The 25,420-nt window shown below is 32.7% G+C and overlaps 1 protein-coding gene across 7 annotated transcripts in view; it reads right to left on the bottom strand.

Moving 5' to 3' along the window:
- The window catches only part of ROBO1 (roundabout guidance receptor 1), a 1,110,926-nt gene that overhangs the window by 499,466 nt on the left and 586,040 nt on the right, over positions 1 to 25,420 (bottom strand). For 6 of the 7 annotated variants that reach the window (XM_017539966.2, XM_017539955.2, XM_017539921.2 and 3 more), the window contains exon 3: positions 6,806 to 6,889. The exons of the other annotated variant lie outside the window; for it this stretch is intronic. In XM_017539966.2, the coding sequence (XP_017395455.1) occupies positions 6,806 to 6,889 (84 nt within the window). The remainder of the gene's footprint in view (positions 1 to 6,805; positions 6,890 to 25,420) is intronic. 7 annotated transcript variants of the gene reach the window in all.

The following is a 25,420-nucleotide window of genomic DNA, read 5'->3' on the forward strand; positions in this document are numbered from 1 at the left end:
ACATACAGGTTTGTTACATAGGTATACACTTGCCATGGTGGTTTGCTGCATCCATCACTTCATCATCATCTACATTAGGTATTTCTCCTAATGCTATCCCTCCCCTAACCTCCACCCTCTGCTAACCCTCCCCTAGTCCCCCAACCCGACAGGCCCCAGTGTGTGATGTTCCCCTCTCTGTGTCCCTGCGTTCTCATTATTCAACACCACTTATGCGTGAGAATATGTGGTGTTTGGTTTTCTGTTCTGGGGTCAGTCTGCTGAGAATGATGGTTTCCATCTTTATTCATGTCCCTGAAGAGGACATGAAATCATCCTTTTAATAGTATTCCATGGTGTATATGTGCCACATATTCTTTATCCAGTCTATCATTGATTTTATTTAACTTCACATATTGCTTTTCCTTTCCCACCATAAAAACTCAAAATGTTCCGCTCCCAAGTTTTCCACATGAAAAATGTTATCAAATTACTAATGATAAATATATAAATATGTAATTGTTCACTTGGAAAGGTTTAAGTCTCCAAAATGCTAATGAGAAACTTTAGTGTTAGAAATAGCATTAATAAATGTGAGGAAAACACACAATTATCTTTAATTTTTAAGAAATAATTAAGATGAACTGCTTTAAACTGTTCTTCACGGACTCCAGTTGTTGTTAGAGCTTAACTTACTTTTTAATGCTCAATTTACTTGAAGCTTCCATGTCCTGTGTTCTGTGAACTTCAGGATGTTAGAATTACATATATCTACTACCTATTGTCAATTATTATAAAAATGAAACCATTTTTCTTTTCTCAGTTCTAGGGAGAACTTTTTGGAGTATGAGACATGAATTTAATCCATGATCTTAATTTCTGTCTCATTTGCTTGCTAAATATTTTCATAGAATTGGCAAAATTTCTTAATAATTGAGGTCACCCAAAACAAATCACAAATTTGACACCTTTATATTTATTTCCCTGAACTAATGAAAGACTAAACCAATTGATTAAATTGATGTGAGTTAATAATTTTATTTCCAATATAGATCTATACCAAGTGGAGATGGTTTATCTTCATTTTAAGAATTGTTTATTAATTTCCTGTTATACATAAATTAGTAATCCACAAGGCTATAAAGAGAAGCTAATGATGGAGCCACCAGTTATGATGATCCACAGATGAGTGAGTGATTCATGTTTTTTGTTGCTGTTTCTTTTTTTCTGGTTGAGAAAGAGTCTCACTCTGTTGCCCAGGCTGGAGGACAGTAGCATGATCTCGGCTCACTGCAACCTCTACCTCCTGGGTTCAAGTGATTCTCTTCCCTCAGCCTCCTCAAAAGCTGGGACTACAGGTGCATGCCACCATGTCTGGCCAAGTTTTTGTATTTTTAGTAGAGATGTAGTTTCACTATGTTGGCCAGGCTGGTCTTGAACTCTTGACCTCAAGTGATCCGTCCACCTTGGCCTCCCAAAATGCTGGGATTATAGGTGTGAGCCACTGCATCTGGCCATGATTCATGGTTTTGATCTTAAAAGATAGTATATCTCATATACCCCCATGTACTTAGCACAATGATAAAAGTATTGGTGGACAATAAATATAAAGGTTGCTTCCAAGAAAGTTGCAAAAAAAAAAAAAAACCAAAAAAACTAACATTTAGAAATTAGGAGAGAAAAACAACAGACTAATGGATCAGTCCAAGAGGCCCACTGCCCAATAGCAATTCCGAAGGATAGCAGAGAAACTAGAGAGGAAAAAATTATTATAAAAAATATCAAGAAAATTTTCCATAACTGAAATAGTTCCCAGTTTGAGTGGGCCCATCTAGTGTCCAGTATGATGAAGGAAAACAAATAAGCAACAAGCAAACATGGGCAAAATATCACAAAGCACATCCTACAAAAACTTTTGATTTTGATGTTCTCCCAGCTTTCCTTGAATATGCTTTCTGGAGGACAGGATTCTTTTAATAAGTAAGAAGCCAGGAAAGAGAAATACAATAGATCCAAGAAACAGGAGATCCAACATAAAAGAGTGATGTGAGAAAGTCTTAGGTCTAATGAGAAACCAGTCTGTTTGGTACAAAAATATGAAAGGTTTAATTAGAGAGGTGTCAGAAAAAATCACTGATTGTTGGAATATTAGACATAATCGAGCATCTAAAAGGTTACAATATGCAACTATTAACTCCAGAAAATAATCAATTGCATACAAACAAGAAAATGTACTTACAGTATTATACTTGGCTCTGCAGTAGGCTCATCTAAAGATAGTTTGCTTAATGAAACTAATGTAAACTCTATTAATTTAACAAAGTGACAGTAAAATAATGGGAAAAATGACTATATAATGATATTATTATTTCTGACAAACCTGACATGGTTAATCTGTTCCGTTTCTAACTACACGCCCAAATGTAGCTTATAGACACAACTCATTTAAATTCAAGACAATGTGAGATTAGAAATATGTGATTAATTTTGGACTATTTATCTTTTAGAATATTGAAGCAGCTATCAGGCCCTGTTGCTATTAATAATATCACTCTCTTAGAGGGTTGCTGGAAGGATTAAACTAGTTGTTGCAGGTAAAGTGCTCAGAAAACTGCCTTGCATGCATGTAGTAATAATAAACACTGGTTTAGTATCAGTACGTATATGTTAAAAATTTATATCCCAAAATTGTAGTTTGAATCATGAAACTATACAATTGAGAATGTAGGGAGACACAAGAATCAGTGTCACCATCAACTAATAGTTATTTGTTGAAATCCCTAAGCATGAGACCATTCATGGTTTTGGGATTGCATTCATGTTCATATGGGCAAACACTCTAATTTGTCAAGGCTTTCCTTTCTTTCTCTCTTTCTCTTTTTAAAATAAGAGAATATATTTTGTTTTCTTCTAAACAATTATAACCAAACTTTACTTAGAGATAGTGTTGAGTGGTAAAAGACCCTAATGTCCCCATTTGAAATTACTCTAAAATTTCTGACATTTCATGGCTAGATTTTACTTAAATTGACAGTAACATGACTCTGATAATTTTTTAGTTTTAAGATTTTAAATTTGCATTATTTTGCTTTTCTTCCAATATTCTACTGTAAATATAGGCACCACCCATTCCTTAAAATAGACTTGTGGAGATGGAAGACATTATCTTATTTTAGTATGTAAAAATAGGGAAAAAGTTCACATTTTAGACATTTCAAGTCAAATTTAAGGACATTTTGTTACTCAGAAGAAGGAATAATGTTAAATTCCTTTCCTAATTACTACTTTGTAAAAAGATTAGGAATGTTACTAGGATTTCATTAGCATCCATTTATTCCCTGAATTTTTATATATCAATAAATTTTTCATTAAATTTTTTGTCCTTGACAAAAGTATTTGCCAGAAATCTATACATAAATTATATGTATATTATTTTAGAAATTTAAATATTCTTAGACTTATTAATTTTTTTTATATTTGAAAAACACCATATACACTTCCAGCAATCAATAAACACTGCTCTTTTCAGAAGCCCTTTAAAAAATCATTGATTATTACATATTCAAACTCTTTGGGATGTGTGTCTGATCCCATAAAGTGCTGATCTGAAACCTCTTCTTACTTGTTCTTAGAACAAAGGCTATATGCTGTGAACTGTTAAATAACCCCCAATATTTATGACACGCTTGGTTAAACAAGAAATGGGCTACTTCACTATAAATAATGCACAAGTTCACTTTAATAACATACCACAGTGCTACCTTAGAAATTGTTTTGTATTCATTGATTTGTAAGAGTGAAACTGAAATATTTCAAAACCGTACATGGCTTCACAATATTGTTTCTAAAGGTGGTAAGGAGAAAAGGAATCAATATATTTCTTCTCTGATATTCTGTATATCCATTTTAAAAAACTGATCCCAACTAAATCACTTACACAATTTAGATTAGAATGGTATATGATATAAGCAGCAACTACTGTCATAAAAGACAATCCTTTGTTCACTAATCATTAATGAATATATAAATTGTAAGCTATGTATATGATGTGATCCATGCATTCTAGTTAAATGGGTCAGTTTGACAGTGATAGTCCCAAATGGGGTAAGTATCAGAGCAGATGTTATAGTAACAAATTAGCTTGCAGCGGAAATTATACACTTTTTAGGTTGTTTTTTTTTTTTTTAAAGGATAATTAGGAGGGATGTAAATGTGAATTTTAGTGAAATAATGATCTTTTTTTGAGATTATTTCACGTTCCCTCAAAAATGTTTTCCAGGATTATACAGATTTATTTTCTTTTTTATATACTAAGTGTTAGGGTGAGAAAGAAAAGTCTCACATGTTACCACAATGAAGTGAAGCAACAAAAAATAAACTGACATATAAATTCTGCTCAGTCATTTTGAGATATTGTGTAAAAAATATTAATGCCACAAACAATAACTGATATACTTGCTTGTTAACATCATGGTAACGTTTTGTAAGTAACTCATATCAATTACTTACTTGACAATTGCATTGTACATTCTCTAAGTTGTTTAATATGTATATTTTACTTCTTAAAAGTTCTTGCTCTGTGTGCAGGGTATTCACCTCCAGATATACTAAAATCCAGACAATTTTCATTAAATATATAAAAATGTTCCTGGACAGATAGGCATATCCCATTTTATTCTTAACTCAATTTTCTCTAATATAAAGATTATATCTACTCAATTATCTGTGATTACAGTACAGGGAATTTATACATTCACACATTCACATGTGCATACAAAAGAAACGGATATCTGTAGGTAATTTCAAATAATACTTTTAACTAATAGTCCTCAACTATATGGCCAATTAGTATCTTTCTTTACAGTTGTAATGAGGCAGCCAAAATCATTTTTTCTACTTTATTTTTCTTATTTTTCCATTTGCAATGGAATTCTTAATGAGTACATATATGGTTAATATGCAAACAAAGGAGACACATAACATTTTTAATTTGTATGGCAGAAGAGTGGTTTCTGAGTAATCAAGAGTTTTCCAAAACAAAATATACAGAATAGACTTCCTTTAGTACTAGATTGTTAAAGACAGTATAGTCTCAGGAACAAGATTATTCAAAAGATTGTCTTCCAGTCACTTTGGCTTAAATTTTAATACTTTAAGTTAGTCCCTTTATAGACTATAATATTTTAAGTTTGTTACCTCATGTTAATTTATCTAATGATGTGTTTAGTGGGAGAAATTTGACACCTGATTAGCCTGAAGGGAAAAAATGAAAATGAAAAAAAATTAAAATATTTAAACTGAAATGTATTACTATTTAAATTCTCTTAATTCGACATTCCAACACGAGTTATACATTGCTTATACATAATTTTTGAGAAATCTGTAAAAGATAAAGAGCAAATGCTATTATTGTATCAAAACAATACAGTTGTTCAGACTGGGTGAGTACAAGGGGATAGAACTAAGAAGCATTGGCAAACGAGGATGCCCCTGAGAAAGAATACCGCCTTGGATTCCTCCTTTCACAAATACGAACTTCTTTGGTATTGATGGTACTAAGGAACGGCATTTACAACTTTTTTTCTAGCTAAGTTTCTGGGAAAGAATCACACAAACTCCCTCACCATCTCATCCCAGTGGACTTTTATTTTGCAGGCCTTTGAATCCTCATTCTTATGTTGGAAGATAGGAAAAATGAAAAATTTATAGAAATGAAAAAAATATAAAAATATTAAAATTGTTTATAAAGGTCATATTAACTATTCTACTTATTCCAAGTGTTTAAAAACTAAAATTACATAGGCCAGGGAAAAAATTGGAGAGTTACATTTATGAAGACTGTGAGGACGCTTCAAAAGTAAAATATCAGTTTATTATTTTATCTAAAGTGAAATGTGCCTATTGAATTACTTTTTTATTTTAACAGTCATCTGTATGATTGTTAAGATACAGAAGAGGACTCTCAACTCTAACCCCAACTACCTCACCTAATACACACCCAACCTAGAGCTCACAACTTAGCAAAGTCTATGGAGACTGCATTAACAAGGACCAATGAAGAGAACATTACAAATAGCTGATATTACAACAAGACCACTGTAACAACATTATCTGATTCAATGGGTTATAAGTGATGTATTTTATTCTTTCTTCTTATGTAAAGTTTTAGTCAAATTATCTCAGTTAGAGGTATAAATTATGCAATTATATTTAGAACTAAAAAAACATATTTCCAGGGTGAACATTCTTAAACATTTATATCTCAATTATTTCTAACACATTCAATTAGTTAATTTGTTACTATTAACGCTGGGTAACAATAAGTCATGCAAACACAATCCTGAGATGTAAGTTGGTGATTATGAATTACGTCACTCTTGCTAAGAGTTTTGCTTTCTGTTGTTTTTAAGACTGTAAGTGTAAAAAAAAAGTACAAATAATTTTGAATCCAAATTACTTGCAGGTAGTGTTTTTTTTTTTTTTTTTGGTTTATGTTAGCAACATAGTCAAATATTAAATTTCTAAGGAAATATCATTCTAAAAATATTAGCAGTATCAAAGTTTCAGATTGATAAGCATTCTTTTGTATTAAACATAGTAAAATAATAAGAATGATTACAGTTTTCATGTACATTTCTGTTCTCAAAAGTGTTTATTTTAGCAATACGACCTCCCAGCTACAGAATGAGGTCTGAAAAATGAGAAGTTGTTGTGGTTGGTAGCTGGAAGCAGGGATGATTGGATTAATTTAATACAGGTGGTTGATGATTGATGGAGATGGAGGTATTTTAGGAGGAAGTTAGTATTTGGGAAAGAGACACTCTACCTGTATAGCCCAGCGAATTGTCATCGTTATCAGAGGTGGGGATCGGCGTCCCGTGGTCGTTCCCCCTCTCTAGATCTTCAGGGTCTGTCGGAAACAACACCAGAGCTGCTGATGGGGTCACAGTAGTAACAGTAGTTGCCATTTCGATCACAGCATGTCCAGACACAAGTAAATCCACATGTGACAGAAAAACACACAAGGACAACACACAGCACACTTCATCCTCGCCCCTCCTGCGGCACACTAAGCCCTGTGAAGGTCTCAGCGTCATGGTTTACAGTTTTTACTTTTTCTCCTTAATTTCCGTAATTCTCTGCTCTGCCTGCACCTTTGCTGCACTTCAAAGCTGGTGAAGGGCTCCGACTGCCCTCTGTGAGGCCGCCAGCACGGACTGAGAGAGCATATGGAGGAGGGAGAGGGCAGGGTGGCTGAATGCTAGCATTGCTAATTTTCTACCTTATTGTTAATCAAAGCTATTGACTGTGATCACTCCCCATCATCGCTTCATCTCCTGGCAATTACAGACTCCAGGGACTGTACCTCATATGAGGCAGGGAGGATGTGGGGAAAAATAGGTCTTGTCAAATAAGAGGGAGGATGATAAAAATGTCACACTTGTTCTGAGAAACATGGAAGAAAGGGGGGCAACATCATGTCTTTTAGAAGGCAACAATCTCTTGTCTTAAAGGACTGATATAAATTTACTGCAATAAATGCATGACTAAAACAACATCTAACTTTGGATATTTTGGTTTGGATATTTTAAAACATTTTAAATTGTTTGAGATTCTTTGTCACAATCATCTGTATAAGTATTTTCATTCATCTATGCCCATTTTTCTTAAATAAAAAATGCATTTTTTTGTTTTTCTTCAGTTGCACATTAATTTTCCTATGTAGAATTTCAGAGTGGAGGCTAAGCACAACACTTCAGTTTCTGTAGCCAGACTCAGAGTAGCCGAGTAGCAGTATATATGTATATAGAAGCTCAATTACGCTACTAAATTTCCCTAGTGCACAATCACTCTACCTGTCATATCTATGTAAGATAACTATGAGCAGTGTTTATAGCTCTGCTACTGATAAGCAGACACGGACACAATGAAAACCAAGAGTGTACCTCCTAAATCGAATAATGTAGAGCCATAGGTCATTCAAGTTCTGATGTTCTGCAGGCTTTAAAAAAAAATCACCTTTAACAATATCTACAGAGGAAGGATTTCTTGGTCTGAGCAGTGAAGAAGCGCAGATGTTTATACGGGGAACAGTGTGTCACTTATGAATGAGCCAGTGAGTACATGCAGGTAATGCCCTCTGGAAACATCACAGAGGTCATTCATTTTGTGTCTCCACTAGCTAGGTTGACACATTTTGTCTTAGACACAGCTATTCAGGCATGATTTAGAAATTTTTAAAAAGGAATAAAAGGGCTAACATGAGTCCACTTGGCTTTTGCATGCAGCCTATTTATTCACCCTAGTCTCCCTGCCTTCCCCCCGCCCTCCCACAAGTGTCACATAATTATAATAACCTGATGTAGCTAAAATGATAAGAAAAGTTCAGATCTGTGCAGACAAAAGAGAAAAGATACTCATTCTTCCTTTATTCATTCTTGCCTCTCTAGTGATGGCTGTCATTTTACCCTTAAAATAGATGTTGCAAGTGATAAAGCAGAAAATGTGTCCACTTTACCTTTTCAGCCTGTGAACTTATTGCATGCACAAGTTGTTGAGGTCAAACTTTTAAGTCACATCAATGAGAAAGACTGGGGAGCAGGCATTTGTGTGGGTTTTGAGGCAGTGTTCAGAATGTTCTGTCATCAATTAACTCATCTTGCTCATGCAGACTAACCAAATATAAGAGATTGTTGTAGGAAGATCATCAGAAATTGCTTGGTCAAATACATGAAACAGCTTTTATGAGAACCACCTTGCTTACCTACAATCTTGTTTTAAATGATAGAATGTGTTTTGAATCACTTTAATGATATGAATTATTTTTTAGTAGCACAATGCAGACTTTTAAGGGAAGTTCTACTTTTAATTTACAATCTGTTACTTAATGTGGAACCACACATTTCTAATCACTCTGTTAAAAATATAATACAGATTCATCCAAATCCACAATATAAATTAAATCAGCATGTCTATAAAATATTGCAAGACTTTCGGGATGAGGTTTGTGTACCTTTGTTATTGAATTCTTCCTGAGAATGGGGATATTATTATGAAAGCAACAGAGATGAGGAAAAACAGTTTACTGTCATTTGAAATGAAATACCTAAATCATATAAAATAGATTTTCACCTGCATGTAACCTATCTTAAGTGGTTTATAAATTTGCTTCTCTGTTCTTACTCATCACCTTTCTGGCCCCCTCTTAGGCTCAGGAAAGAATAGACTTTGCATTAATCAATGAATCTTACCATATCTCAAAAGTCCATTCAATCTGCCTTGTTCTGCCTTTAATTAATGATATACCAGACCAAAAGGAAACAAAAGGTGTTATTTTTAGCTGCTTTACTAAATGTTTTCTTTCTTCTCCTTCCTGTCAAAAGATAACAATAACATGAAATAGCCACTTGACTAACTGCAAGAGAGATGGAGGACTAATTTAAGCCCAGTTCAAAAGACATTGACTTAAATTTTTGGTTAAGTAGTATTGATTATGCGAGCTATGGACTAGAAGAGAGCAAGAGATTATGGTGTGTTTAACACATCTGTAGGAGGTCTTCTTATATTCCAGCTCTGAATTTTGGGCTACCCGGGCCTGAATTGAAGTAGGTTCAGTTGCAATTGGTAAAAGCTGCCATTCCATCTAGAAACACACTGGCAGCAGAGTTGCTGGGTTTTATGTTTCTGTCACCCCCACTATAATCTAAATTCCTGAGGTTCACGTATTCTGCCTGCTTCTCATTTATATACCTATCCACCTTGTATTGAACCAAAGATAACAAATAATTTAATAAAGAGATGGTAACTAAGAATACAAACCTTGCTTAAGTGATAGACGCTCAATCTGAAACAACTGAACAGGATGTAAATTCTATTTTCTGCACCAGTATTCTATTCAGAGAGGGGATAAAAAGCTTGTTCTAAATAAACTCAAATGCTATTATACATCCTATATCCTCAAATCCATACAAACAAATAAGGCATCTTTCAATATAAAAAGGAAGTCTCGAATCATAACATCATAGTCATTCAGGGTTGGAAATGGGTCAGATGGACCCTCATAACAATCTTCGATGAAATATGTACACTCCTGTGAATTTAGTAGCCAATGGGCCTTCACTACTTTTTGGGGAGATCAATCCCAATTTTATAATTAAGTCTTGTTTTTTCTCAAATTTATTTTACAAAATCTGTTTTCTAGATTTTCTATCCATTGACTCCAAATCTGGAGGACTAATGCCTCATCCATGATAGCTTGTTTCCCTTGCCATACCCCTTAAATACTTGTGTTTCACATGGCTCAGATTTCATCTTGTTCTTTTCAACATGCTGTCTATAGATATCTTCATCCAGACTCAAGGCTTTGATTATTTTTCATAACATATGGAACTTCTACATTTCTCAATTGGATGCTCTACCAACAACCAAATTTTATTTCCATTGGTGATTCAATTTCATGTAAATTCCAACAAACTTCACACATTTTCTCAATAAACACTAAACTCACCTGCTTGTCTTCAACCTGCTGCTTTCCTGTAGTCTCTACCTATATTACATATTTTACATAAATATTAAAATATTTTTAGAATTTTACAATTCACTAAAAAGCCTCTGGGGTTAAAACTGAACTCTGACTTATAGGGTTATTGATTATAAATATTTTGCTACATGGCTTCATATATTTTTGTGTAGGGATTGTATGGCATACTTAAACTTACCATATACAAGATTACATGCATGTATATATGTACATATACATGTATGTACACACATACATACATATGTATATATACATACACAATATACATACACACAAACAATATATGAGTGGAGCATCTTAAAACAGTCTTTTGCATATATAATAACAGCAACAAGTATAAAAGGGAATAAACACCCATATCTTTCTTTACAATAGAAATTATGTCTTCAAGGAAACTTTGTCTTTAAATATAACAATTCATTAAATGTTTAGAGTTTTAAATATTAATTATTTTTTATTTGACAAATTTAAGCTAGGTACAACATGATGTTTTGAAATATGTATGTATACATTGTAGAATGGCTTAATATAGCTAATTAACATATGCATTACCCCACATACCTGTCGTTTTTTGTAGTGAGAACACTTAAAATTGAGTGTTTTAGAGATGGTCAAGACTACAACACATTGTTATTAACTATAGTCATCATGTACAATGATCTCTTGAACTCATTCCTCCTAACTGAAATTTTGTATCCTTTAACCAGCATATCCCCAAGCCCCTACATCTATTGAGTGAAAAATGGTTGGAAGGCAGCCTATTTTACAGCGCCAAAATATCACCCCAGAGGTTATTTGCTGACTTGGAAGTAAAAAATACACTTTTATAATGGATAGATCAGACATTCATTACTGTAAGTCAGTAATCAAATTTAGTATCACCAATAGCAAGTAACTAAGAATGAGAAGACCATTCTGTAATACAGTATACAATATCAGCTATGAAGCCTTTCTGAAAACAAATGTTGATTGTTCAATGAAGACTTAAGATTCAGCTTAAAGATTCCAGAAAAAAATAACATCCTTAGTTTTTAGGATACACAGGTGGGAATAATTAGGGCATGAGGTATCATATCTCTAACTCACATTCAAATGGATGAATACAAACTATCTCGAGAGAAAGAGCTACAGCAAACATGGCGAAACATTACCAATCACTCAATCTTTTTCGAAAAACATTTAAAAAATTTAAACGATGGTGGATGAAAATTGAATGATATAAAGCCTTCTCTCTAATGTGCAGCAGACATTAATGCAATGACATTTCTCTTTCTCCAGTGATATTAAAATAGGTAATATTAGATTTGTAGTACAAAGACTCATATTTGCACTAGCATTCAATTCATAGTTCTTTAAACTGTTCATTATCCCATGGTAGCCAGTGTTGTATTGTGGGAATGTAGAGGCCTAAGAGAAAAGCCTGTTGGTTTAAATTCAGAATTTTATTTGTTTATTTTTAATTTTTAAATTGGGTTTCCAATCACAGCTCAAAACATTAGGGTTTTCAACCTTTTCTTTCCTTCTGTCATATTCAGTTATGTATAATAAAAACACAAAACATAAAACCTTCTTCCTTTTGCCCTACTTACTACAAAGTGTCAAGCTAGTTTCTTTATAGATTTGCATGATCATGGTGCAGAGCTTTGGCATTAATTGACATTTTAAAGATGACCATTAATAAAAGATTAGGGAAAAGCAAATGAATATAAACTACTATCAATATGAGAATTGTGTTCTACAAATTGGATCAATTCTCATTGATTCTTTCCTACTAATCAAGAGGAATGCAGGAAAGGGGTACTTTAAATGGAGTACTGAGAACATTTAATTAGAAACCTCGGCAATGAATTATAAAATCAGATACAAAAAAACCCTATATTTGTGAAGCTTTAAATTGACATCAAAATTCTACAAGATCAAATTAAAGTTAAATTCAAACTTCTGTTTAATCATGCATGGCTGAAATAATTGTTGAATGTATTTTATTATCTGTCCTATACTTTTGAACTGGGACTATGGGAAGGAATATAAGTTATGTTACAGAGATTGAGAGGAAAAAAATCAGTAGGTGATTTTGGGTGGTACCTACTTAAAAATATTTAGTGAGTGATGCAAATAAAGAATTATATTTGTAATCGCTGAAGAAATCTATGTACTATAGAACATTAAATAGAATATGTATGAAGTTAAAAATGTACCACTAAATATTGAATCAACTATTTTTTAAAGCAGCAATATGAGAACAGAAAACAATGTGTTAGTTGTTTCCTTATGTTTCTTTCAAAGATGGGAGAACCATGATTACAATGATCCAAGTGGACAATACTTGTTAGAAACTGTGTTTTGATAAAATAAACAAACACGTTAACCGTGATGTAAAATCTGTTTTCAAATAAAATGTTTAGGGACTGGATGGTTATTTCAAAATTTGAAAGCTTCATCTTCCAATGGTTTTTAGAAGAGAAAAAAAATCAGAGTAGTTTATTATTTGGATAAGCTGAAATACACTTAATGGAGAGTAGGCAATTTTAACCTGTGGCCTGAGATGCCAGGACTGCAGTAAATGAAAGAACAGATTTCATGCAATGATCTCAAAATATATGTTACTGCTTTTTTCTCATTTTCCGGTTTATGTGATTAGATAACTGAATGAATCCAATGTGAAGAAAAGGAAGTAAAACTTGCACTGATTATAATCACAAATAATGTTTATATAATGCTTTAGTTTAACACATCATTTTATATGCATATATGTGTTCTCATGTACTGCTTAAAGTTCTATCATCATGCTAGCCACCATCATCATCATTATGATCCTCATCAATGTTTCCATCTCTGAGATACTGAAATATGTGACATACTTCTGTCATGCAACTACTAAATAGTGGATCTGAAATTTAATTCCAAATTATTTCTGACTCCAAAGCACTCCACTTTTCACTACACATCATGTCCTCCTTTTACTCATCAATCTCACTCTGGGAACTAGATGGAATTTCAATGGCATACAAACAATGGGACACCAGGTTAGTGATTCTTTTCTAGTCATTGAACAATAAGATTGGATAATTTCACAAATCTATTTCTGAGCTCCATTAAGCATATCATCAGGGCTTCTTCACGTGTCCTATTACAGACAGAACAAAATAAAGTATTTAATAAGGGAGTCAGTTGTGTTGAAGCAAGAAATACACAAAAAATATTATTAGAATAGGGGTTCAAAAGCATAAGGCTTTGCCCACAGTGTTTTTAAATATATCGATTTGGGGATCAAAGTACTGACTGAAATCAAGATAAGATTTTTTTTGACAATTATTTCTAAAAATTATTCTTCAACAACAAAGATGTATCTTTTGGAATAAGTTTAAGAGTAATTAAGATAGGGTCATGTCTCACTCATATTCCTATGCCTCGCCCTAACACAGTGCTTAAGAACAGAGTTGACAATCAATACAGTTTTTGTTGGCTGATTAGATGAAACACTGGGCCATAGTTTTGCTGGAGTCAAGAGTTTAAGATGGAAGTAACTTTTCTTGATGAATGAACATGCATTACTTCCTTATGTGGGATGTTGTCATGTACTTATATATCTAAAATATTATAATCACTATAAATCTAATTCAGAACCTTAGTATGGTCAATTGCTATTTCTAACAGAATAACATATTACTTCCTCTCTCTCCCCTGTAAATGTAATGTATACACTTAGAAATAGAATTTTATTAACTAAATTCAAGTGACGGTCTTACTGGTAAGAGTTTTTCTTCTTGCATGTTAAAAGAGGAATGATTAACAAACTGCATAACAAATTTAATAAATTGTGATAATACTCAAAACTGAAAAAATATAGTATGAATAAACAAGGAAGATATTTAAATATTGCCAGGCAGGTGAATTATATTTAGGTTTTACAAATTCCCTGTGATTTGAGGAACATCTGATATAGAGATGACAAAGATATATTCTGATGTGAATGGAGGACATTTTTCTGAGAGGGTGCTATTGAAATTAAAGTGATCTGATAACAAGTTGGAATTAATATTTCATTTGTCAATGTTACATTCTATTTTTGAATCTCCAAAAGTGCTACAATTCTGAAAACAATAGTAGTATAACTATACAAAAATTGTCAAGTACAATTTGGTTTAAGCTAATTTGGGGTACATGTAGCTACACCAGACTGATGAAATCTGACTAAATAAAAGACATCTAATATATATTTAAGCAAGAACATCAACAGCAAAGTTATATCTATATCTATCTATATACAAATAGATATAGATATATATATAAGCATTGTTTTATAACAATATATAGTTTCATATATATATATATATATATATATATAACAATTCTATTAACATAAAATACACTATTGCAATATTAGAAAGGTAAATGCATTAATGGACAAGCCTATTTAGAAGAATATCAATGCCACAGAAGAAGCTTTTAATTCATTTCAATTCAACTTAATTTGACTAAACAAGATAGAGTGCCTTCTGTATAAAAATCATTCTATTGATGGAGAAATGCTCATACTTTTAAAATCATTTGTTCCAGATCTCTCCTAGTGGAAACACTGACAAAGTAGAGCTCTTAAAGTAATTGGGGAAATTATGCTTGAGTTGACACAACATGTTTTTTTTCTTGATGTCTGAGTGTTTGGTCAAAGAAAATCAGGGAGGTTATCCTAGAAATAATGTGATGACTACCCCTTTATATAATTAAAAACTGAGCCAATTGTCCAGTTGAGGTCTGCATTTATTCAAAATCCTCAAATCAAATCCTCAATAACATCTGATGTGACAGATACCTTGCTGGGTTGGAATTTAATCTGCAGAGATTTGCTGCCTTGAACTTTATCTGTGAGAGTTAATTTCCGGTCTATTTTACTAGTACTTCTGGCTCTCCCCTTCTGTTGACTTTTTTTGTTATTCTCTCCACCCACTTTGCCCTGGTATTCAAAGGCGTTTCTTTTATTGTGCTTAGCATCTGCTACTGTTCCACTCCCTTCCAGTCAAAGCATACGGTAACTTCAACACAGGCTAATTAAATGGTGCTTGAAGTTAGTTAACAGGTGGTGTCCCAGCTGCCCTTATAGTATGAACAAATACATCTTACATTTTCAGGCTCAGAAATGGCACAAAAGTAACACCTAAATTAATGGAGTACTCTTTTTATAGCATTAAAATGATGAATGGGGAATCAGGAAGATATAGGATCCCTTTCGTAGAGGTAAAACCTGGATTTGAGATATGGTGATCACATCTGAGATCTGAAGTAAAAACAGAGCTCTTATTATCCTTTATCTAGTCCTCTTTTATCATTGTAGTATACATAAATGTATTGCCTTTTTTCTTCAGTATGTTAATAATCCATGTTCATAATCACTGCTACTAGTTACTAGGTAGAATGATATTCAAATAAGATTCACGTTTTGTTAAATTCAGTCAAAATATCAAATTATTTACTTGACATTTTGAAATCTCTGTAGCTAAATATGTTATTATTTATTTAGATAATCAATATTGTGTGATGTTTAGGAGCCATTAGCTAACCCTATGACTTTGGGCAATTTTATTTATTTATATATTATTTATTGATTGGCCTCAGTTTCTTCACCTATAAAATATAAAATAATAGTACATATTTCACAGGAGTGTTGTGAGCATTAAATAAGCAATGATTTATAAAATCTTGTGATAATCCTGTACACCTAGTAAGAAGTTAATAAAAGCTATTATTATAATTAATTCAAATTACAAACCAATTTAAATGGATCGTTTAGTATCTTTTAACAAGCAAAATCCTACATATTTTCCTCCTGCAATGAGAAAAGACACACTCTGTCTCTATTTAATGTGCCAATTGGGAGCTTATATCAGAGAGAAAAAGTGAATAACGTATCAGTTAAAATTCAAGAGAAAAGTTAATTTTGAAATTGTCATTTTTTTCTAACTGTGTGTCTTCACATCTTCATTACTGCATTTCCTTAGCACTCATTTACATGAAATGCCCAACTGAATCATTCAGGAAATATTTCCACATAGACAGCATGTCATCCTTATGTCAAACTACTTGAAGTACAGAACTTAGTTTGCCTAATTGCCGGGTTGCTTTGTGCTGATAAAGATGAATTCACTGAATTTTACTTTGAAGAAAAAAAGAAAACACACTTGATATTGAAATTACCCTGCAGATTTCTTCACTGTTAGGATGAAACTTTTTTTTTTTTTTTGCTTGCCCAGTGGTATTTCAACATCAGCTCAACTTGTTTTACTGCCTCCTGTAGAGAGACAGAAACTATGCTTGGTTCACTGGATGGTGATGGGGGACATCTGAAGCATCCAGATCATGTGACAACTGCCGACTTCTCCCCACCTGCCCTCCCTCATGTGTCCTGTGTTTTGTGGCTGCCATCCATCTGTGACCATTAAGGGCACCTCTAAGGCTGCATTCATTCAACTGCTAAAGGGACCAATTTCCTCCATAGTCTCTTCATTGTCTGCTTTTTCTAACCACAGTCACGATTTTGCACTCTTCATTCTAATTGTGCTTTTGATTATTGGGGTCATTTTATTCCTTCAGGTTTCCTAAAGGTCACAGGGATTAGCTGTGTCCAATCGAGGACCAGAGAGAGCAGTCGAGGCTTACCCCCCATTCATCCATTTCCATTGATTTCCTCTCAGTGTGAGAGTGGCAATGGTGGTTGCTGTTTTTTTTTTTTTTTTCTCTAACTCTCATTTGATTGCACCTTGCACCCTCCCCCACTTCTCCATAGAGGGAGGCTGTTTGTAGCAATGGTTATGGCACAAAGGGTTTCACTGCAGCAAATTCACACAGGTAGAGCACTGGTGATCAAATGAGCTTGCACTTGATTCTTCTTCCCTTTATTATTTCAGTTTACTTGAGTCACAGCCATTAAACATTTCTATTTTATAATCTAAAGCTGAATTTTAAGATGACATTCCCTTTTCTTGTTAATTCAGTCTAGTTAATTACACACATATATGATGACCTATTATTATAGTCATACATACTACATATAACATGCTTTTATTTTTGTTTTTCTGTCTATTATTTCTTTTTACTCTGCTGATTCTCAGACTGTTATTTGTGTTTTTGTTTCATGGGGGTATCTGCCAGCCTTTACTCTTGCAAGGACTTTTATAATGAGATGATATGTTTCACTTACAAATATTTTTCCAAAGGAGACATTCTTATTGCAAATTAATGTAAATTTGTGAAACTTAAGAAAATAAAATAGCTATTTTTAAGAAATGTATTTATTTATGTGCATGCAGGAGTGAGGTTAAGAACAATAAACACACAAAATAACCCCAAATACCTTAAAAGATATTAGGATATTTATGTATTTATTCATATTCAAGTGATAGTGGGGATAGTTTATTATGTAAAAGTATAAACTGGGCACCAATGCTTCTGGCTGAAGTCCATTCATGACTGGTGGTCAACAGTATAAAACACAGTACGATGCAGTCCTCGGTAAATTTTCCTTCTTCTGTGAGTTAAGTGAGAAGTAACTTTGTAGTTGGTAAGATTATCAGAAGGAAGATTTGATGTATTTATTACATAATATGGCCTCCTAAGCAGAAATGTGTTTCAAAAACTATATTGCACATTGAAATTAGAAGATATTGCACCAACTAATTTCTTCCTTCTGCAGTCTGATTTACAATTCATAATATATTTAATTGTATGATATCTAGTATATGCTCTTCTGTAGATTCAGTAGCCCCTGCATATGTTTAGAGTGGACACAGCCTAGGTGAGTAGCAAATATAAGACTTTTTATTCTAATAATGCAGCTCTTATGTGAATACGTTGATAATCACATGTGTGGGAAACGAATGAAAAGTTTCCTATAGTAACTAGTACTCTTTCCATTGGCCTTTTGTTACCACTTTTTAACAGAGGTTAGAAGTTTTAAAGCATTCCCTTTTTCCTGCAAAATGGGAAAGAAAACTGAAATTTATAGATACGGAATAAAAATCTGCTGAGTTCTATATATTGCCAGAATTATGATAACCATGTATGAATATTTTAAGGAAATATTATAGAAGCCATAAATAAATACTTTTAACTTTTGTTGATGGAGAATATTAACAAAAGCAAATCTCTGTAATCTGTAATCTGCAACATTTGGCATTTGAAAATGCCTTACATCTTCAATGTAAACCTTAAAACTGTAACGGGGGAGCCAGAAATGGCCATAAGATTGACGGTATTTTTAACAAATCAATGGTCAGACTTGCATTAATAGTAATTGGTATAAATAAATCAAACACCTAAGAATGTGTTCCTCTTTGCTTAGGTTGTCAGGGATAAGACTAAACTATTTGTTGATTTAATGTTAAACCTTTATTTTTGGAATGGCTATTTGAATTCTTCAGTATGATTCTAAAAATAACCCAACAGACTAACATCTGGTAACCAAGTTTGCCAAAAAAAATACAAATCTTCCATTGCTAATAAAAATGCTTGTTTAGCTATTATTCCATAGCTTCTAGGTAAAAAATTCTCTCTCTACATAATTCTGGCAAAAACAAAGAGGTATAAAACATGATGGTGAATGAGATAACACAGGAAATCAAAAATGTGCCAAAATAGTTACTCAATGCAGACAGCTGACTCGTCATTATAAACAATGATAACAGCACATTTTATTTCAAAAGAGTATAAAGATATTGTTATCAAACTCTGCATCAATCATGTATATTTAATGTACTATGCCATTAAGTGTTCTTCTATATATTCTACTTGCAAATATACCGTATGCAGAAGCTATTAAATCACAATGAAATTTATCCTGATTCCTTCTGTAAAAACTTTTCAAATTTTGAGATAATAGCAGGTTCATATGCATAATACAGGAAGATCTATTATATATTTTACCTCGTTTCCTCCAGTGCTAGCATCTTGCAAAACTATAGTACAGTATCACAAATGGGATATTAACATTGGTACTAGCAAGATAAAGGGCCTTTCCACCATTTAATGGGTGATTCATGCTGCCCTTTGTGGACCCGCACACTTTCCTCCCACTCAAACGCTTCTTATTCTCTGACAACTACTAATCTATTCTCCATATCCATATTTTTTAGAATGTTCTATAAATGAAATCATACAATATGTAACTTTTTTGAGAATGACATTTTTGCCCCCACTCAGCTTAATTCTCTGAAGTTTTTCCCAGGTTTTTGTGTGTTTCGAGTTCACTCCTTTTCATTGCTATAGCAATGTAGAGTTCCATGGTATAGATGTACTAGAGTTTGGTTAGCCATTGATCTGTTGAGGAAATTTGGGTTGTTTCCAGTTTTGTCTTATTATGAATAAAGCTGCTATAAATATATATGATGTTAGTGTTAAATATACATTTTTATTTCTCTGGAATAAATGTCAATGACATTTGGTAATTGATATTTGGTTTTTAAAAGAACTGCCAAAATGGTTTTCCAGAGCATCTAACAGTCAGCCAATCAGATTTTAAAAGGCATACATATATTCACTTGAAAGAAATGTTACTGTGGCATTAGGATTAGGTTAAACTTAAAACTCTGAGGGATCTTTCCTTTTCTTCCTCTTTTTCCCTTGCTCCCTTTCTCCCCTACTGTCCACACCCTTCCACTTTTCTCCCCTCTTCTCCTCTCCTTTCCTTCTTCTAAATATTTCTTTTCTTCCTTCCTTTTTTTAAATCTTTCTTTTCTTTATTCATACGTGCATAGGACATTTTGATTGACAGACTAGACTATGTGAACCTCTCTGAGATCAAGAAGAATAAGGAATACTAAAGCTTTGTAGGTCCTTTAGAAATACTGAAATCAGTTTTATAGGCTTTTTAATATTTAATAATGCGATCTGATTCTCCTTATAGTAAAAGGAAAAATATATAGTTGATTTTACAAACAAAGAAATGCAAAGTAGCCTTTAGAGTCCCCTTTTCTATTAATGTTAGCAAACTAAAAGCCAAAAATAAAAATCATTTAAGTATACAAGATCCACCAGATGGTAATCTGTTATGTTGCCACTGCGAATAACAATCTATCTTCTTAGAGAAAAAAAATGATATTTTGTACGTTATTATGCAGTGCAGAATAAAGTGCATTTGGAACTACATAATGGAAGCAAAAGATGTATGTTCTACCTGTATGTTCTACTTTAGTGAACAACTGTAAAGAGAAAGACCTGGACAGAACTGCCTACATACAATTGTTCTACAAAAAAGATTATTGTTTTTGTACATCCTATTTTTATACACCTTAAAATCTTTTATATCATTTTACTACAAATGATCAGATTGATTTGGTTTGTCATCATGAAGCTATAACTACTAGTTGTTGATATTCTCTAAAAAGTAAATTGATAAAAGATATAGGTAAATTTACATTAACAAGGAGAATAACAAAAAATTGGGTAATTATAAACTCAAATATCAGCAATAGATAGTCTTCAAAAATAGATAAACATCATTTATAATCTCAAATTTTTAGATGTATAGGATCTGGAATCAATGAGAGATGAAAGAAAATTTCTGATGCCAGAAATACACACACACACACACACACACACACACACACACACACACTCATCCTATTTTAAAAACTTTATTATTTAATTTTTAAATATGAAAACTATAAAGAACATAGAATTACTTATCCTACTAAAGGTGGTCATTTGACATGAATGAATATATTTACCATACTTGAAAATCTTGTCATAAGACTTTGTAACAAACATTATGTAAGCTAAAAAATGGATTATGAAGCTACCACTATAAAAGATGATATAAGCAAAAAAGAAATGTTGCCCAACTGACCTGATCAATTTCTGTGAAAGAGATTGAAAGACTATTGATGGGGGTCAGAGAGTGGATTGTCCTGAATTTAAACCACAACCTTTTATTCAATAAACTCTGACAGCTTGGGAGATAAAGTTCAGGTCACCCTGGTGTTATTTCCTTCACAGCTTGATAAAATAAAAAAAAAGCACAGTAAAATAACATAAAATTAAATAAAGTAAAATGATCACCTTTACAGTGTTCTTTGATTGAAATAGATGGTGGCTGAGATAAAGATATGTGGATAATTCTGCTGTAGATGATGTGATTAGAGATTACTTAATTGGTAGAAATAATGGTGTACTGTGCTCAACCTCTTAAACCTTTGAGAATACTTCAAGAGGGTAAGTTCATATGAAAGATGAAAAAGCAGAAAAAAAAAGCCTACTTAAATTGCCTGAGAATTTTTCATAGGCTATTTCTATTTATAAAATAACAAACATTTATTTCAAATACCAATAAAAGTGTCTGCTTTAAAAGCAATCCTAAATATACAAAGGCAATTATGTCACAGAGCTTGGAGTTGACCCTACCCCCACTTCTGAGGTACACCTGTCATCAGTCACCATTCAAAGGGGGCCTGTGAATGGATGTTTAGGGCAACAGGGTAGGTCCTCAGGGAATAAAGATGTAGAAGAATATACCACTGAAAACTTTTAGGAAAAGAAATGGTCCGTAAAAATAGAGCCCATCAATTCTATCAGCTATATTGATTTTTTTGTCATTTTTGTTAACATAACTGCAGAAAAATATGTTTATTATACTTTTGTAGAGCTAAATATAGTGCGACAGATATAGGATCATATAATATATATATCGCTGATATATATGTATATACATGTATACATATCTGTCTGTGTATGTATATGTGCATATATTTATACATATATATACATATATCCTGGACTTGTGTGAAGTATACAGATATCCATGCTAAATAAGATTTTAAGATTGATTTTTCATTGTTATCATTTTTGCATTGTTATTTGGGGCTGTAAAGAATTAAAGGTATGCTACTTATAGAACTAATATCCATATTAAAAACATAGAAAGAAATGAAGAGTACTGAAAGAAAAAAGAATATAGGAAAAAATTGGATGAAAATGCTCAGTATCTAGTATCTAGAAAAGTTAACATAGATCTTATTGGACTCTGATTATTTAAGAGAAGAAAAAGCAATGAAGTGGCCAATTTTCTTGAATGTAGGGAAAATTCAGATTGTTTAAGTTGAAGGAAATGGTAAAGATATCATTCCAACAGTTCCTTTAGTTATATATTGACAGAGAGTAATGGATATTTCTTAAAGGTAGGAAGAAGTATTGAAATTGATTTTAGAACGAAATGCAAATAAGTATTAACATATCCATGGAAAACAGTATAAAAGCATCTCTGATCAAAACTAGATAGTTGCATAGTATAAATGCCCTGAATTTTCTTTTCAAATAGCAAATAAATATAGTAATGGAATTTTTTGATTTAAATTCTAATTTTATAACACCTGACCAGCAATTTAAAATGAATAGAGTCGACAAAACTGGTTCAAGTGTGGTTTAAAGGCTGATTTTACTATATCTTGAATTTCCAGTTGTGCCTGACTGAGAGATACTTTGCCAATCACAAAATTCAGAAAGTGCTTTCTGTTTGGCAAAAACCAAGAGGTGAGACCTACAAAACTGGCCACTTTTTCATTAAAAAGAAACATAAAAACACTGAGCAGGTGAGTTTTCTTTTTAGTAAATGAATCATTTCAAGAGATCAAAGAGGCCAAAAATGAGATACCCAATATTTAGGTGATGTTCCCGAGGCAACGATATTCCTTACACAGCTGTTGTCCCTGGCTGAAATTAGTTGCTTAGACTTTGAGTTAAATAATCCTGTCCTTCAAATGACTTTAGGAAATTGGGTGTTAGGGAGACCAGCCAGCACCATTCTATTAAGTGGTCCTTGAACAGAAAAGTACTTTCCTTTGAATAGGCGAACAAGTTTGATCACATTTAAGCTAATCTATCATTTATTTTACTCAGTGGGTGAGACAGTTAATGACTATTGATTTCTTTTGGTGCTTAGTTTTATATACAGCATTTAACCAACATGAAACTGAATATGGAATTTGTTTTCCATTTGTTATTGATACACTTAAATTTTTTTTATTTATGCTAGTATGTATTGATTTCAATAGGGAATTTCAAAACAGCTTTAGATAAAACTAGATTTTAATTCTCAGATTTTGTTGTTGTTGTTGTTGTTAAAGTTAGATATTTTTCCATGCCATGCTTATAGTTAGCTTCAGAGCTCCTGTTACTTTTACTAGGAAGGAAAAAGAACATTGAAACTTTGCCAGCCATGTTGGTCACAGACGTTTCAGAAATAGTTTTTTTTTCTTTTCTCCTTCTCTTTTCTTATCCGCCTCTGTCATATCCCCACTGTTCATTTATGTAGGCTGCAATAATTATTCTTTTATTTTCCCTCTTCTTTGAGAGTCATGTGGGCCATTTCTAGAAGGCTATCTGTCTTTACAAAAAGACAAAGAAAGAAATAAAAGCACAATAGGAACACAAAGTCTGCAAATGTGTACAAACAGCATCACAACGGTAAAGGAGATTCACAGTAAGAATGAGAAGAAAGACTGAAAGACTGCATACAGCATGAATATTTAAAAAATAACCATTTAAAAATTAAAGGAGCTGGGAGAGGTGGTGTGCGTCTCAGATACTCAGGAGGCTGACGGGTCTCCTGAGCTTGGAGTTCGAGGCCAGCCTGGGACAGATCTCTTAAAAAAATTTAAATGGAAGAAATGCTTGCAATAAGATATAAGCCTGGAAACAGGAGGCAGATCAAAAAATAGCGTAACATGAAAAGAACAAAGCAAAACCAAATGATTTAGGCATCATATGAGAAATACACAAAGCTGATTTCTGAGTTGAGTTCAATAGTCTATTTTGAGTGGGAACATTTATGTAAGGACTAAAGGATTAGACCTGTACATGATCATAAAGTAAGTTGTTAAATTCTGAAGCTGTCTGAAGTCATCATTAAATTTAAAAGGCTTAAGAATTCAAACAATACCTAAAAAATCAATTCTTAACTTTCATACTTATTCCTAATAAGTATTCACTGAAATGCTGAATTCCTAATATGTTATTTAATAAGAATGGTTTATTAGATTAGCTGTATTTTGTTGATATGATCAATAATTTAAATTTAGACATAGATGAACATAACTTTAGGATGCAGATACTCAGAATAGCAAAATCTAAAATGTGTTCAGGAGTCTCACATACTGGCCCCAAGTGGGCCATTGTTTCCCCGCAATTGGGACTTAACACTTGTTGGAACACAACAAATGTTCCCAATAATCTGTTCCCAGTTCCATATTTGTGCTGATACATTGATAGCCTAAATTTTGAGAGCATTTACATGAAAATCAGTAAACATTATAAATCAGGGCCTTTGCCCCAGAGAACCAGTTGTTAACTACTTACCAGCATACTTCTGCCTTCGGATAAATATATCATACTTTTAGTGTTGTCATTTTGTGGTTTTAATTGAGCATTTTATATGATTTTATTTTCTGTCCTTCCTTAATATCAGTTTGACTTTTTTTGTTTTTTAAAACTTTTTTTTATTGATTGTGCTAGAGTTTGCAACATACATTTGCAACGAATCCAAGTTAACTTTCAAATAACACTGTACCATTTATAGTATTACAAGTACAGTAGTGCAAGTATAATCATAAAATATGACCTATTCCTTCTTCCCATCACTCTAACATTATTGTCATTCATTTTATTTACATATAAAAACATATAGACATATATATGTAGATCGACTATAGATTAATTTCGCTTATATGTAAACATAAATAAATTTTTGCTATTATTATTTTGAACAAACTGCTATATGTTTATCAATTAAGAATTAAGAAAAATAGGCCGGGCGCGGTGGCTCAAGCCTGTAATCCCAGCACTTTGGGAGGCCGAGGCGGGTGGATCACGAGGTCAAGAGATCGAGACCATCCTGGTCAACATGGTGAAACCCCGTCT

Source organism: Cebus imitator, unplaced genomic scaffold, assembly GCF_001604975.1.
Source record: "Cebus imitator isolate Cc_AM_T3 unplaced genomic scaffold, Cebus_imitator-1.0 Scaffold7, whole genome shotgun sequence".
Classification (NCBI taxonomy): domain Eukaryota; kingdom Metazoa; phylum Chordata; class Mammalia; order Primates; family Cebidae; genus Cebus; species Cebus imitator.